General features: G+C 47.1%; 1 protein-coding gene across 3 annotated transcripts in view; it reads left to right on the top strand.

Moving 5' to 3' along the window:
- ABL1 (ABL proto-oncogene 1, non-receptor tyrosine kinase) overlaps positions 1-12178 on the top strand; it is a 125723-nt gene extending 113545 nt beyond the window's left edge. For 2 of the 3 annotated variants that reach the window (XM_083423480.1, XM_083423481.1), the window contains exons 8-12: positions 2655-2807; positions 3503-3592; positions 4757-4921; positions 7017-10320; positions 10351-12178. In XM_083423480.1, coding sequence (XP_083279606.1) covers positions 2655-2807; positions 3503-3592; positions 4757-4921; positions 7017-8674 — 2066 coding nt within the window. In that variant the 3' untranslated portion in view covers positions 8675-10320; positions 10351-12178. The other variant, XM_083423479.1, reaches the window with a different exon arrangement.
- The last annotated feature ends 1394 nt before the right edge of the window (positions 12179-13572 follow it).

The following is a 13572-nucleotide window of genomic DNA, read 5'->3' as shown; positions in this document are numbered from 1 at the left end:
ATTCCCAGAGAAGCAGCAGCATCTCAATAGGAAAGGAGGTTTCAATTAATCCGCCCTGACGTCTCTTAATTGTGCCTTTAACAGGACTTGAAGGAACTTGAAGTGTTCGCACTGGAGACAAGCTAGTAAATTGAAAATTAGGCTAATTCTGCCCTGTCTTATCTCATGAGACTTGTCTGGATTGATGAAGAGGCTTGTTACTCTTCCTTAATGTCTCCGTAGCTGTTCGGCATGGAATGTGAGCTGCCCAGAGCGGGGAACTGCCAGAGCGTGTTTTGCTCGGGCTCTCCCACCTCTGGGGAACAAATTTACATGTTGCATTAAAATCAGTTGGGAGTAGGCAAGCCTGGAGTGGGGACTCCTGCAGAGTAGCATTGGGCAGCCTCACCCAAGTGTGAATAATTCTGCAGCATTTTTGCCCCAGGATATGGAGAACACTCCAATCACAGCAGGGGCAGAGGTGTGGGACAGAGGGACCCACCCATTGCAGAGACTGTGTCAGGGCAGCACCAGGCAAGCTCCTCTGTTCCAGAGGCAGCTTCCATAGGATTTCATTATTTCAGTGGTGTGTTTCTTCTAGCACACTCACAGGAAGGAAACAGAGAGGGGGGGATGGGACGAAAATTGAGGAAAAAAATAAAAAAAAATACCAGCTCAGACTAGTATGTCCCTATGACTCCAGTGATGTCAGTGGTGCTCCAAGGTTGTAATAAGAGAAAAGACTCCTCCCCCCCCCCCCCATGACCTATCCTCTCTTTGATCGGAGATGCTGAGATTCTTCATGCAAAGGGGTGGCTGCTGAGTGATAGTCCTTCCTCAAAATAATTATTATTATTATTCATCATTAAATTAATCTATATTATCACTTGTATCGCAAAATGACTTCTAAAGCAGTTTACTTTAAAATCAGTACATAGTTCAAATATACACTAAGAGATCCACAGTGGCATTAAAACACCCTTAATTAAAGTATTCAACAAAACATGGAATTACAAAGCACAACAAGTTGGTTTTTTTGGAAAAATAAGTTAAAACAATAAGTTAAAACTCTTCCTTCTGGATGGAGAAATGTTAATGTATATAGAATTGTACACATGGTTGATTTGAATATGTTATTATTGATTATTTATACGCAGTGTATCAGCTACCTGGGGGGTTTCACTGTTTGGGTTTTGGTTGTTGGTAAAAAATAAAGAAAAATAAATAGATAAATAAATAAATATGAAAAAGAAAAAGAAACAATAAAATTATAAGTTCAGTTCACCTAAAATGGTGTGTCTTCAGGAGCCGGCAGAACGTCAACACAGATGGGGCCTCTGTGGCATGCCATGAAACTGTGGCCTCCAGTGAAGCAGCCTGCCTCTGTGTTACCAGCAGCGGATAATCTTCACCTTTCCCCAGAGGACCCTTTACCTGGAGGGTACCAAAGATTTGGGCAGGGATGCTCTGCGAGCAAAGTATCTCAATTGAGGTTTATATATCAATCTATTGACATCGACAACAACCCTCTGAGCAATTTACATACAATTATATGTGAACTATTCATTAAAAGCGTCAATAAAATCAAATATTGTAAATCAGATTGACTTAAAATGCATCAAAATATATACAAAATCAGCAATTTTACACATTTGAATATGCTTTGGATGCCCCCTTCCTTTTGCTTATTAAGTCCAACCCAGGGATAGTTTAGATGGCCTCTTTACCTCAGCAATCATTTTGGAGAGATATGTTTTGGTTTAACTAGCCCTGGTGGTTACTTCTCCTAGACTTTTCCTTGCCATGCACAAACCTGGTTTGGGTATGTGCATTGCACGATTAACAGACAAGCTAAGTGTGAAACACACACCATAGCTCTAGTCCCTGTATTTATTGAGGCAATGCTTATTTTTTTTCTTGGCAAAGAAATTTAATGAATGAATGAATGAATAAAAACAATAGTTCAACACAATATAATTGCATGTTAAAATTACGTGCGGTATGCCATGTTAGCCCTAACTCAGAGTAGACCCATTGAAATTGTTGGGCATAACTCATTTCAGTGGGTCTGCTTGAAGTAGAATTTAGTTGGCTACACCTGTATGTGTCTTAAAATTACATTGGTTTCCCCCCAAATGTCAATCCTATTTAGAGCAGATCCATTGAAATTGATGGATGTGACTAATAATTATTTGAATTGCATTTATATCCCACCTTTCTCTCCAATGAGCTCAAGGTGGCACACATGGTTCTTCTGCCCCCCATTTAATCACCACAACCACCCTGTGAGGTAGATGCGGCTAAGAGGCAGAGACTGGCCCAAGGTCACACCCAGTGAACTACATGGCTAAGTGGGGAGTTGAATCCTGGTCCTGGTCTGACACTCTTAACTACTACACCACATGGGTCTGCTTTGAGTAGAATTGGCTACAACGATACATTCCTTAAAATCACACTGGGCTTTGTCTCCTGAATGTTAATCCTACTTAGAGTAGACCCTTTGAAACTGATGGGACTAATTTGGGTCCATTAATTTCAGTGGGCCTACTCTGAACAGAAGGTAGATACAACCTGTTGTTGTTGTTGTTTATATGTGTTCCCCACCTTTGCCATAAGCTCCCATTTAAAGTATCAGTACATTGAAAATGTCTTACTGACTTCCTCTTCCCCTGTAGCCTTTGGTGTCTTGCTTTGGGAAATTGCAACATATGGGATGTCTCCCTACCCTGGGATCGACCTCTCTCAGGTCTATGAGCTCCTGGAGAAGGACTACCGAATGGAACGACCTGAGGGCTGTCCGGAGAAAGTCTATGAGCTCATGAGAGCATGTAAGGTTTTACTTACTTCTACATCTCAGTGGGTTGCTGGGGTCGGCTGCAGTCACAGAGAAGCAGGGAGCTGCTCTTCACCTGGTCTTCTGCTCTTACTGACCATTGTAAGAACAGGCTGATAGATGACTGGCCCAGGTGTCCCCTTGAGAAATGTGAGTTAATTGTTATTCCAACTGAAGATGAAAGCATTGCATTGTTTCAGCTGGCTTTAGTTACACTCATTATGTTCTTGTTTATTTTATTTATCGCATTTACATTCCACCATTTTTTCCAAGGAGCTCAAGGTGGTGTACATGGTCTGCCCCCCACTCCTCATTTAATCTGCAGAATGTAATCTGTGGCATAGGTTAGGCCGAGAGACGATGCCTGGCCCAAGGTCACCCAAGGTCACCCATTGAGCTCCATTGCCAAGTGTGGGATTTGAACCCCCGTCTCCCAGGTGCTCATTTAATTCTCACAGTGACCCTGTGAGGTAGGTTAGGCTGGTAGCCCCTATCGCTTCACCCTTATGGCTAGGAGGGAGAACTCAAGGAAGTGCACCTTCTCACCCATCAGGGAGTTTGGCTACTCCTCCCAAAGAGCTCTTAACTTGTGAGAATGGGAGGAAACTGCATGGTAGAGAGGGTTTGCACATGTGTTGAAGGTATTTCACAAAAGCGCTAACATTCCGCCCTTCCTTTCCTACTTTTCAGGCTGGCAGTGGAGCCCATCCGATAGGCCTTCCTTTGCAGAAATCCACCAAGCGTTTGAAACTATGTTTCAGGAATCCAGCATTTCTGATGGTAGGTGCCATCATGGATAATTCTCACTCTGTAGGAGGCGAGATAAGTGCTTTGTTTTCTGCATGATTGCTTCATCTGCATAACCCCACGCATTTTATTTTATTTTTGGAGATGTAGTGGAAATCTTCTTTTGATAAGTCAGGGTAGGGGGCCACCAATAGTTCTGGGTCCAGAAACTCAGGCAAACAAAACCCACTGCAGTCAACTGAAGGCAACCAACCATGCTCTCAGCACCAATGAAAACTAATAAATGAATAGAAAGAACCTACCCAAGTGATGCTGACATAAAAACCTCACATATACACTAAGTAAAAGAATCTAATTTTACTCCCCCCCTCATCTGAAAATAGAGTCTATGTAGATACTTTTGTAACCCTAGAAAATCTTTAATAAAAACAATTTTAAAAGAAACTCAAGACTAGCACCCAAAATGGATTAGTAGCCAACACAAACACACACACAGAGATACTAGGGACTGTGTCCCCAACTCTCTCAGCTCTCCAACCCCTTGCCATTCCCCCCTATTAACCCCCTAGAGCAGCGGTTCTCAACCTGTGGGTCCCCAGATGTTGTTAGACTACAACTCCCATCATCCCTGACCACTGGTCATGCTGGCTAGGAATGATGGGAGTTGTAGTCCAACAACATCTGGGGACCCACAGGTTGAGAAACACTGCCCTAGAGCTTTCCCTCCCCTTGCAGCTAGGAAGCAGAGCCAACCAAGACTGGATCTAGACACATCAAAGAAGCGTTTCCATTTAAAGTGTTGTAAATTTAAACAGGGAAAACAGGCAGAGAAAACCAGGACTCCACATCACCATCTGGTGGCACAATGTTATATTGCATATACAACACATTCAAATCACTTTTCCTTTACCAGTCTAGCTGAGTCCCAGCTTGTATTTTTGTCCCCATCCTCCTTCTCCCTGCTGAGTTTTAAAAGGGGCAGCAGCAAGACTTGATAAGGAAGCTGATGGGCAGGGCCGCCCCCTGAGCTGGTTGCAAGGAAGGCTGGGGTTGGTGGGGTGGTGCCTCACTTGTCCTAATAGAATGGCCTGCAGTGCAGTAAAGGCTTAATTTCTGTCAGTTGCTAACTCTGGCTAGTGCCTGTTGACTCTTTGCTCTCTCTCTCCCTGCTCCCCACCCCATCCTTGTGTTTTCCAGAGGTGGAGAAAGAGTTGGGGAAGAAAGGAATGAGAAGCGTAGTGAGCACCTTACTACAAGCTCCAGAACTGCCAACAAAGACAAGGACATCCAGAAGAGGAGCTGAATGCAAAGAAGCCAATGAGAGCTTGGAGGCGGGACCTACCAAAGGGCCAGGGGAATGCGGTATGTCCTAGCTCTGGTAGCAAGGCGACTCAAGGTTGCTCCAGGACACTTGAGGCACCTTGAAGAGGCTTGAGGCAGCCTGCAGCACACAGAGCAGCTGGGTCAGGACTCCAATGCACCATTGGGATTGCTCCTTCATAGATTTGATGTGTGTGTTTATGAGAAAGAGATAAAATATGGATGTGGTTGTTTTGTATATCATTATGAGGATTTTTTGAGAAGTATGCTCATACCAGACCAGGGCACAATCTGGATTTTAACATTAAAAAAAAAAAATGTTAAACAAATTAACAAAATATATATGCCACTTGATTGTACATGGAACTCCTAAGCACTTTGCACAAATAATATTAAGCAAACATTAAAATTATTGACAACAGACAAAGTTAAAAACAGGAGTTTTAAAAAAATGATTGCAAAGGGTGGGTGACATTCAAATTAAAAACACATCCAAGTTCAAAATTAGTTAATTTAAAACATCTTAAACAATGAGGGCAAAGCCATCCCCAGAGAGGTGGTGTTAAGGGGGTAGCCCTTGTCCTTGCTTACCTCTGAAGCAGCAGTTCCTGCTGGGGGCGCCCCTGCCCCCATTGGACCAGGCCTTGATATAGCTCCTACTACCCTGGTAGATTGAGCCCAGGTGTGCTCTCAAGCAATCTGGCCAGGCCTCCCTATGCCAGTGAAATCCAGCTGCTATGGAGGAGGGTCACTTACAGTCTCCGGCTGCTGCACTAAATTGGGCCCCCTTTACCCTGATCCACCAGCCAGGCTCTTTGTGTTATTATTAGCTGTGGTATTTGGGAAAGATCCTCCATGTCTAAGAGAAATCTACCTGGAAGTGCCATTTGCTGGTGAGGCAATGGCATGGGCCTTCCAGCCCTGCTTCTGGGGTTGGATGGGCCGCTGGTCTGATCCAGCAAGGATGGTTTGCCTTCGCTCTTGGAGGCACTATGCCCCCTGGTGCCAGTTGTTTGGAATCCCTAGTGTCCCTGGTGACGCTGGTATGCTGAGATCTTGCTTGTGGGCTTCCCATAGGGCATCTGGTTGATCACAAGTGTATTTCCCAGTCCTAACTGGGAATTGAACCTGAGACCTCCTGCATGTGAAGCAGGTGCCCTGCCACTGATCTGTGGTTCCATGTCTTAATAATAAAGAAAGATTTCATTCCTCATGGTTCTGAATTAAATAGGGGCATAGGCAGCTGCCTTATACACAGAGCATTGTTCTATCATGCTCAGTATGCTACAGTGACCAGCAGTGGCTCTCCAGGGTTTGAGGCAGCTGGTCTTTCCTAGCCCTACCTGGAGACACTGCCAGGGATTGAACCTGAGACTTTCCACATACATAGCAAGTGCTGTATTGCTGAGCTAAGTTTGCAGTTTGACACTTGAGATTTAGAGGCAGCTACACACAAATGGCCACCCAGCTCCAGAAAGCCTATTCAAATTGGCCTACAGCCCAGAGATTTCTGTTGCAAGTTACTGGAGTGAGAACTTAAGAAGGGCCATGCTGGTTCTTCAGACTCCAAACCTGCCCACCATCCTCTATTCCAGCATCAGATAACCAGATGCCTCTGACTATGTGCACGACGCAAGGGCACTGGCATGTTGCTTCCCAGCAGCTCTCAGATAAACTGCCTCCAAACAGAGAGGCTGCGCCTAACTATCATGGCTAACAGCTGCTGATAAATAAACCTTCCGATTCCTCCATGAACGTGCCTGATCCGCTCTTAAACTCGGTGGTCGTCACTGCGTCTCACAGTAGTAAATCTTTAAAAGTAGCTACTTAAGAGAACGAGCTGAGAAGTCATTTGGTGTCCTTAGATAAGCTGCTCTCTGCCCGCCCCCCGCCAAACAAATCTGCAGCATGGCGCGGGATAATCATGCTGCTGTACCTTATAAGAGTTACTGACATAATTCATGTGAAGCACTTTGAGAGCTTAGAATAAATACCAGGTCTTATTATTATAGCAGTGTAACTTATGCCTGCCACATTTCAAATCAACCTCCAGACAGGCCCATAAGGCGAGGAGATTGGTTTGCCGGTTAAGCAAGTGCTGTCTAATTCTTGACTTTCTATTTTTCCTGCTCTGCAGATCCCACGGACCACGAGCCAGCAGTGTCCCCCTTGCTGCTGCGGAAGGAGAGGGGCCCTGCAGACGGGGGCTTGAATGAGGATGACCGCTTGCTCCCGAAGGACAAGAAGACCAACCTCTTCAGCGCCCTCATCAAGAAGAAGAAGAAGATGGCCCCCACCCCGCCCAAGCGGAGCAGCTCCTTCCGGGAGGCGGACGCCCATCTGGACCGCAAGGGAGGGGGTGAGGAAGAGGGCAAGGAGGGCAGCAACGGGGCTGCGCTGGCAGACGCCGAGGACCGCTCCAGGTTCCAAGGTGCCATCAGCGAGGCTGGAGTCACCAATGGGACTGTGTCTGGGAACTCAGGGTTGCTGTCGCCCAACCCCTGGAAAAAATCTGGCCCTGCCACCAATAGCCGTCCAGGGGCCAGTGAGGAAGAGAACAGCTTGAACTCTGCCAGCAAGCGCTTCCTGCGATCGTGCTCGGCCTCCTGTGTGCCCCATGGGACCAAGGACACAGAGTGGAAGTCGGTCACCCTCCCCCGGAACCTGCAATCCACAGGGCGTCAGTTCAACTCGTCCACCTTTGGGGGGCACAAGAGTGAGAAGCCTGCCCTGCCTCGGAAGAGGGCCAACGAGGCAAAGGCAGACATGGTCACCCGGGGGACAGTGACCCCACCTCCTCGGCTGCTCAAGAAGAGCGATGAGGCGCCTGAAGACGTCTTCAGAGATGCTGAGTCCAGCCCGGGTTCCAGCCCACCCACACTGACGCCGAAACTTATCCGGAGGCAGCAGCTTGTGCCTCCCGCCAGCCTTCCTCACAAAGAGGAAGGCATGAAATCCAGTGCCTTAGGAGGTGGGTTGGGAACAGAGCAGAGCCCCTCTGCCAAAGCTGGCATCTTTCTCAGCAAAGCTCCTGCTGAAGAGCCCCGGCTGAGGAAGGCAAAACAGCCTTCGGAGAAAGACAAGGGGAAGCTCTCCAAGTTGAAACCAGCCCCGCCCCCTCCACTCTCCTCCTCATCTTTTTCCATAGGGAAAAGCAGCAAGGGGGGTCTTAGCCCGGGACACGAGGAGACACCTATGCCAAAGGGCAAGCAGCCAACTCAGGCCACAGACTCCTCAAGCATTGAGCCCCCCAAGTCCAGTCTGTTAGCAGAGGGGATGAAAAAGCCTGCGATCTCCTCTGTACCAAAGCCCCCATCCTCCACAAAACTGCTGCTGATGGCAGCCTCCGCCTCCTCCACTACTTCTCCCTCATCTGCCCCAAGTGTTGACCAGCCTCCCTCTACGGCCTTCATCCCCCTCATCTCCACTCGTGTCTCCCTGCGAAAGACCCGCCAGCCCCCAGAGAAGATCGCCAGTGGTGCCGTCACCAAGGGGATGGTCTTGGAGAGCTCTGAGGCTCTGCGGACGGCCATCAGCAAGAACTCTGAGCAGATGGTGAGCCACAGCGCCGTCCTGGAGGCAGGCAAGAATCTCTACACTTTCTGTGTCAGCTACGTGGACTCCATTCAGCAGATGCGGAAGTTCACATTCCGGGAAGCCATCAACAAGCTGGAGAACAGCCTCCGGGAACTCCAGATCTGCCCTACTGCAGCCACCGGGGGCCCCTCTGCCACCCAGGACTTTAGCAAGCTGCTCAGTTCTGTGAAAGAAATTAGTGACATCGTCCAGAGGTAGCAGAAGCCACTGGATACCTGTAACTGGGGAAGATGATGGGTTGCTGCACAGCTGAGTGCAGATGCAGGACTTGGGGGTGGGATGGCATGGGTGGGGGTGGAGGGCATCAGTTGGGACTGGCCAAGGCATTTTGTGGCCTGGGGCAGAACAAAACAGCCCCCAAATCGTCACACATATTAACTAACACAGGGTGATGTCTTCTGCGCTTGACCCAACTGAAACCAGTGGGTCCCAGGAAATACAATTCAAGGGGTGTGTGAGGCTATGAAGCTCACTGAAGTGAAGCAGGTCTGGATCTGGTCACTGCCGGAAAAGGAGGCTTCCCAGGAGATACAAAGGTGCACCACCTGGGGTCCTGTGATGGAAAGAAGTCAATACACAAACAGACACAGAAAGTGTGCAAGAACAGCTCTCCTCAATTTAAGCCAGGGGTTACACAGGATCCTCTGAGGGTTTCTACCTCCCTCCCTCCCTCTGTGTCACCCTTAAGGGCTCTCAAAACCCTCTGCCTCACCTTACCCTGTCCTATCAGGTGTGGGCACAAAGCTGCCTGTTCAGTGCAGGTCTAGCCCCTGAACCAGAGACTCATTGAGAGATGGCCCACCCATCCACCTCTCTCTCCCCCTCTCCCTTTTCTAACCCAGATTCCCTGCTGTCTCGAAATCCTCTTATCTGTGGAGTTCTCGCCTTGAGGGGAAATGACTGAACAGTGTTGAGGCTGGCATCATTTCCTTTTATTCCTGTTTAATGTTTCATTTCTTTTGGACTAACCTGTACATTGGAGGCTGTGCTTGATGGACCCTGCTACCTGGACCAGTTTTCCTGGCCAAAAGGTGTATGGAGGAGGTCTCTTCAAGTTCCTTCCTCCTCTTCTCCCCTGTATGGTGTTTTATTCCATACCTGCCCTTCTCCACTTCCCTGACATCTGCACCAGATCTCTGTTTTTTCCAGTTTGGAACTGGCTAGCGAAGGGGACAGAGGGAGGAGGAGATATTGGCAATGATGCAAAAGCCCTGTCTTGCCAGGAGAACCTGAGCAATTATTATGTCCCTTTGCCCCCATGTTCCCACCACTACCTGTATCCACTGTTGATGGGTCCTTTACCTTACCTTACCTTACCTTAGACCTGTTATGGTGGTGAAAAACACCACCACCACCGCATTCCCATCTCTCCAGTAAACAGCCTAGCCAAATTATTTCGAAAATGGCATGATTCAACCAGGGCATCAGTTAAAGCAGAAACCTCCCTAAATGTATGCTGGTGGTGAATTGCTAGCATCTGACTAGAAATTAAAATGGGAGCTGTAAATCTCTCCCCCTCAAAAAAAATAAAAAAAAATATGTAGCACTGTCCTGCAAAGAAACACTTTTGGTGGGTTTTCAGAAATTTGTTAATTTTCATAGAGGTGGGGCTTACTATCAGTATTTAACCAGAGGCAGAAGAGAATTTTATCCTCCCTTTATCCTAATTTTCTTCCTGAAACAAGCTGCAGTCATTCCCACTGTAGATTAACTTTGTGCTTTCATATTTGGACTACAAAGCACTTTGTTCAGGGCATGGATAGGAAACCTGTGGCCTTCTGGATCCTGTTGAAACTCCCAGTTCTCAGTGGCCAGCATGGCCAACAGTCCAGTGGGGAAGTCCAGTGGGGAAGTGGGGAAGTCACAGCTGTGAGCTGTGAGCCCAACAATGAGGGACTGGCAACTAGTTCTTGTTGGATGCCTGGCCCCTTGTCAGGGATTTTGGAAGTTGTAGTCCAATAACATCTGTAAGGGCACACAACCACTGACTCTTGATTTAATGAAAATGAACTGCAATCTTTTGTGTTCATAAACCCCTCTTGACAAAGGCTCATCTTACAGTAGCACCACTCCTAACAAGTGCCAAGAGGGGATTAGATGATTAAATGCAAAAGGTAATTCCCTGCAGATGCCAAACTAGGCATGTCAGGAAGAAGTGTGCAGGAAGAAGGCATGTCACATGCTGTCTTTGTCTCTGTAGGATCCCTCATCCTCAATTAAATAGATAGATATATAGATAAGATAGACTTGGATGGGTTTAAAAGAGGAGTGGACAAATTCAGGGAGCAGAAGGCTATTGATGGCTACTTGCCATGGTGGCTAAGCTCTGCTTCCATAGTCGGAGGCAGTAATGCTTCTGATTTCCAGTTGCTGGAACTCTTGAGAGGAGAGAGTGCTGTTTGCCTGTTTCCTGTGGGCATCTGGTTAGCCACTGTGAGAACAGAATTCTGGGCGAGATGGGTCATTGGCCTGATCCAGCAGGCTCTTATGTTCTTAGATAAACAGACACGCACAGGGGAGCATTTGATCCCATCTGCACAGAGGGTTCTAAGAGCCAGGAGCAGTTTTATCGAATGAGACATTTGTTGACAGAATCTCCTAATCCAAGAGCATAACTAGCCCCCTGCCCTTTTGCAAAGCGATTAGCTCCCCTGTCTTGCTGGCTTCCCAAAGCCTTGTCCCATCACCTGCTCACCAGTCTACTGTCACATTTACTGCCCAGGAGGTTTCAATCCCACCTACTGTCCCCTTGGCAAAAATTGTTTTTTTGATCAGCTCAATGCTACTTCACCCTGTTAACTGCAATTTACCGCCACTTGATTTTTTTAAAAAGCGAGGCTCAAGGAAACCAAAACCAATTATCATTCGCCCCTTCCTTCTCTTATTTGGCCTCGCGCTGTCCTTATCCTCTCTATGTGTCTTCAGCACTAACCACTTTTAAATTACATTGCTGCCTTCCTCTTTGAGGGTTCTTTAGCTGTGATTCCTGCATTGCAGAGGGTTGGACTAGATGACCCTACCAATTCTATGATGCTACGATTTCCTTTTTTATACGTTCGTTATGTCGCTGTGACATTTCTGAGACTCTTTCCTCTCCACTCCACTCCACCCACAAAACCCACTTGCACACCGCTTTGCAACATAGTCATAACATATTTTTTTTTTGTACATGACAATAAATATGGGGATGTAAATGCACCACTGCCGGCTGCCTTTGTGGACCCAGATGTGCATAACAAAAAACAAACAGTAGACCAAAAAAGACTTGCACCCCTAAACACTCAAATACACACCCAGAAAAAGATATCTCTCTTTTCCTGTTGGGCTCTACTGTTTCCAGAGGGTACCAATTTCGTTTTTGTGGATAATCTTTTGTTGCCACTATAGATATATGTTTGTAACTCAATATTACACACAGTTTTTGTAGGTCTTTCTGTCTGTTTCGTTTTACAACATGTGAATAGCTGTGTCTCTCTTTGCACCCCCACCCACCCACGCAATAATACTTGCGGGACTTTGTAGTTTTCCTCCCTCAGCTGATGATTGTCCAGTTCAGAATGTGGGGGTGGGGGCTGGAGGATGCCTTCCCTCCCCCCTGTAAATGGCTTTCTCTCTCTATCTTTGGCTTTGTGTTTGTTTTTTAAATAATTCCAGATTTTTCTTCCTTAGCATTTTTTTAAAAATAAATTGATGTCAAAGAAAGGAGGAGCATTTTCTTCCCTGTAAAATGAAGTCAAACTCTCTCTGGTTTCAGATGGATAGGAAGGTTGACACCCTTCAACACTATGCTGCACAGCCTCATTGTGGGATTCAGCATGGAAGCAGCACTTTTATCTCTCTGAATTTCTGGGGAGGGGAGCCTTCTACCTGCTCAGAAGTCCACACACACAAAATCGACCTTTTTTGGATAGACTAAACAGGTCTCAAGATGAGGTGAAGCTCCTCCCCAGAAAGAAATTCTCACACATAGAAAGCTAGTGCATCAGCGAGAAGGGCAATGCTAGAGCTTTGGTAACCTTCTATCTAATTCTGGGGCAAGCATAAGAATCTCTCAGGAGTTGGGAACACCCCTCAGGCCATGGACCACAATCCGTCATGAGAAGCATTCCAGGGATGAGGAGGGCCAGAGGCAAAAGTGTATGAAGGGGTGGCAACAAATGCAACTCTGCCTTTGAACAATAGGCTATATTGGACAGGGATAACTTGGCCATGGTCCTCCATGCTCTGGTAACTTTTGGACTGGATTGTTGTGGTGCGTTCTCTGTGGGGCTACCCTTGAAGATGGAAACGTCAACTAGTCCAAAATGCAGCACCCACATTGCTGGCTGGGGTTCCCTTCAGATCTCAGCTGTTTTGGTTGCCAGCGAAGCCCAATTCCAGACACACACTATTGTTTAAAGCCCTAAATAGCTTAGGTCCCAAATATTTGAAAGGCTGCCTCTTTCTCTACAGTCCCTTCCCTGGCTTGAAAATCGTCAGAGAAGGTGCCCTCTTGGTAGCTTCACCACCTTCATAGATTTGGGGTGGTGGCATCCCAGGAGAGGGTCTTCTTTGTGGCAGCCCCTAAGCTGTGCAACTTGCTCCCCACAATGGTATGTCCACCACCTTCACTATACAGCTTTTGACAGATGCTGAAAATGCACCTCTTTACCCTGGCCTTTGACATCCGAGATGTGTGTTTTCAGGGCCCACCCTCCGGCTGATCGTAAACTGGTTTTGATTTGGAAAACCAGTTGAAAACTGGTCTAAGAACGGGGACATCCAGTTCTTTTTCACACAGCTCAATGTATAGTTACTGTGGAACTCACTCCCACAAGAGGCAGTGATGGGCTCCACCTTGGATGGCTTTAAAATATAATTGGACATATTCATGGAGAAGGAGGAGGCTATCCATGGCTACTAGCCATGATGGGTATGCTCTACCTCCATGGTCAGAGGCCGCATTGTTTCTGAATATCAGCTGCTGGAAAGCCGCAAGAGGGGTGAGTGCTCTTGTGCTTGAGTCCTGCTTGTAGACTTCCCCTTGGGGCATCTGTTTGGTCACTGTGAGAACAGTGCTTGCTCGCCTAAGATGGGCCATTGGGCTCTACTTAGGT

This window comes from Podarcis tiliguerta (genome assembly GCF_965153285.1).
Source record: "Podarcis tiliguerta genome assembly, chromosome: Z".
Lineage (NCBI taxonomy): Eukaryota > Metazoa > Chordata > Lepidosauria > Squamata > Lacertidae > Podarcis > Podarcis tiliguerta.
This window is presented reverse-complemented; position numbering and strand designations above follow the sequence as displayed.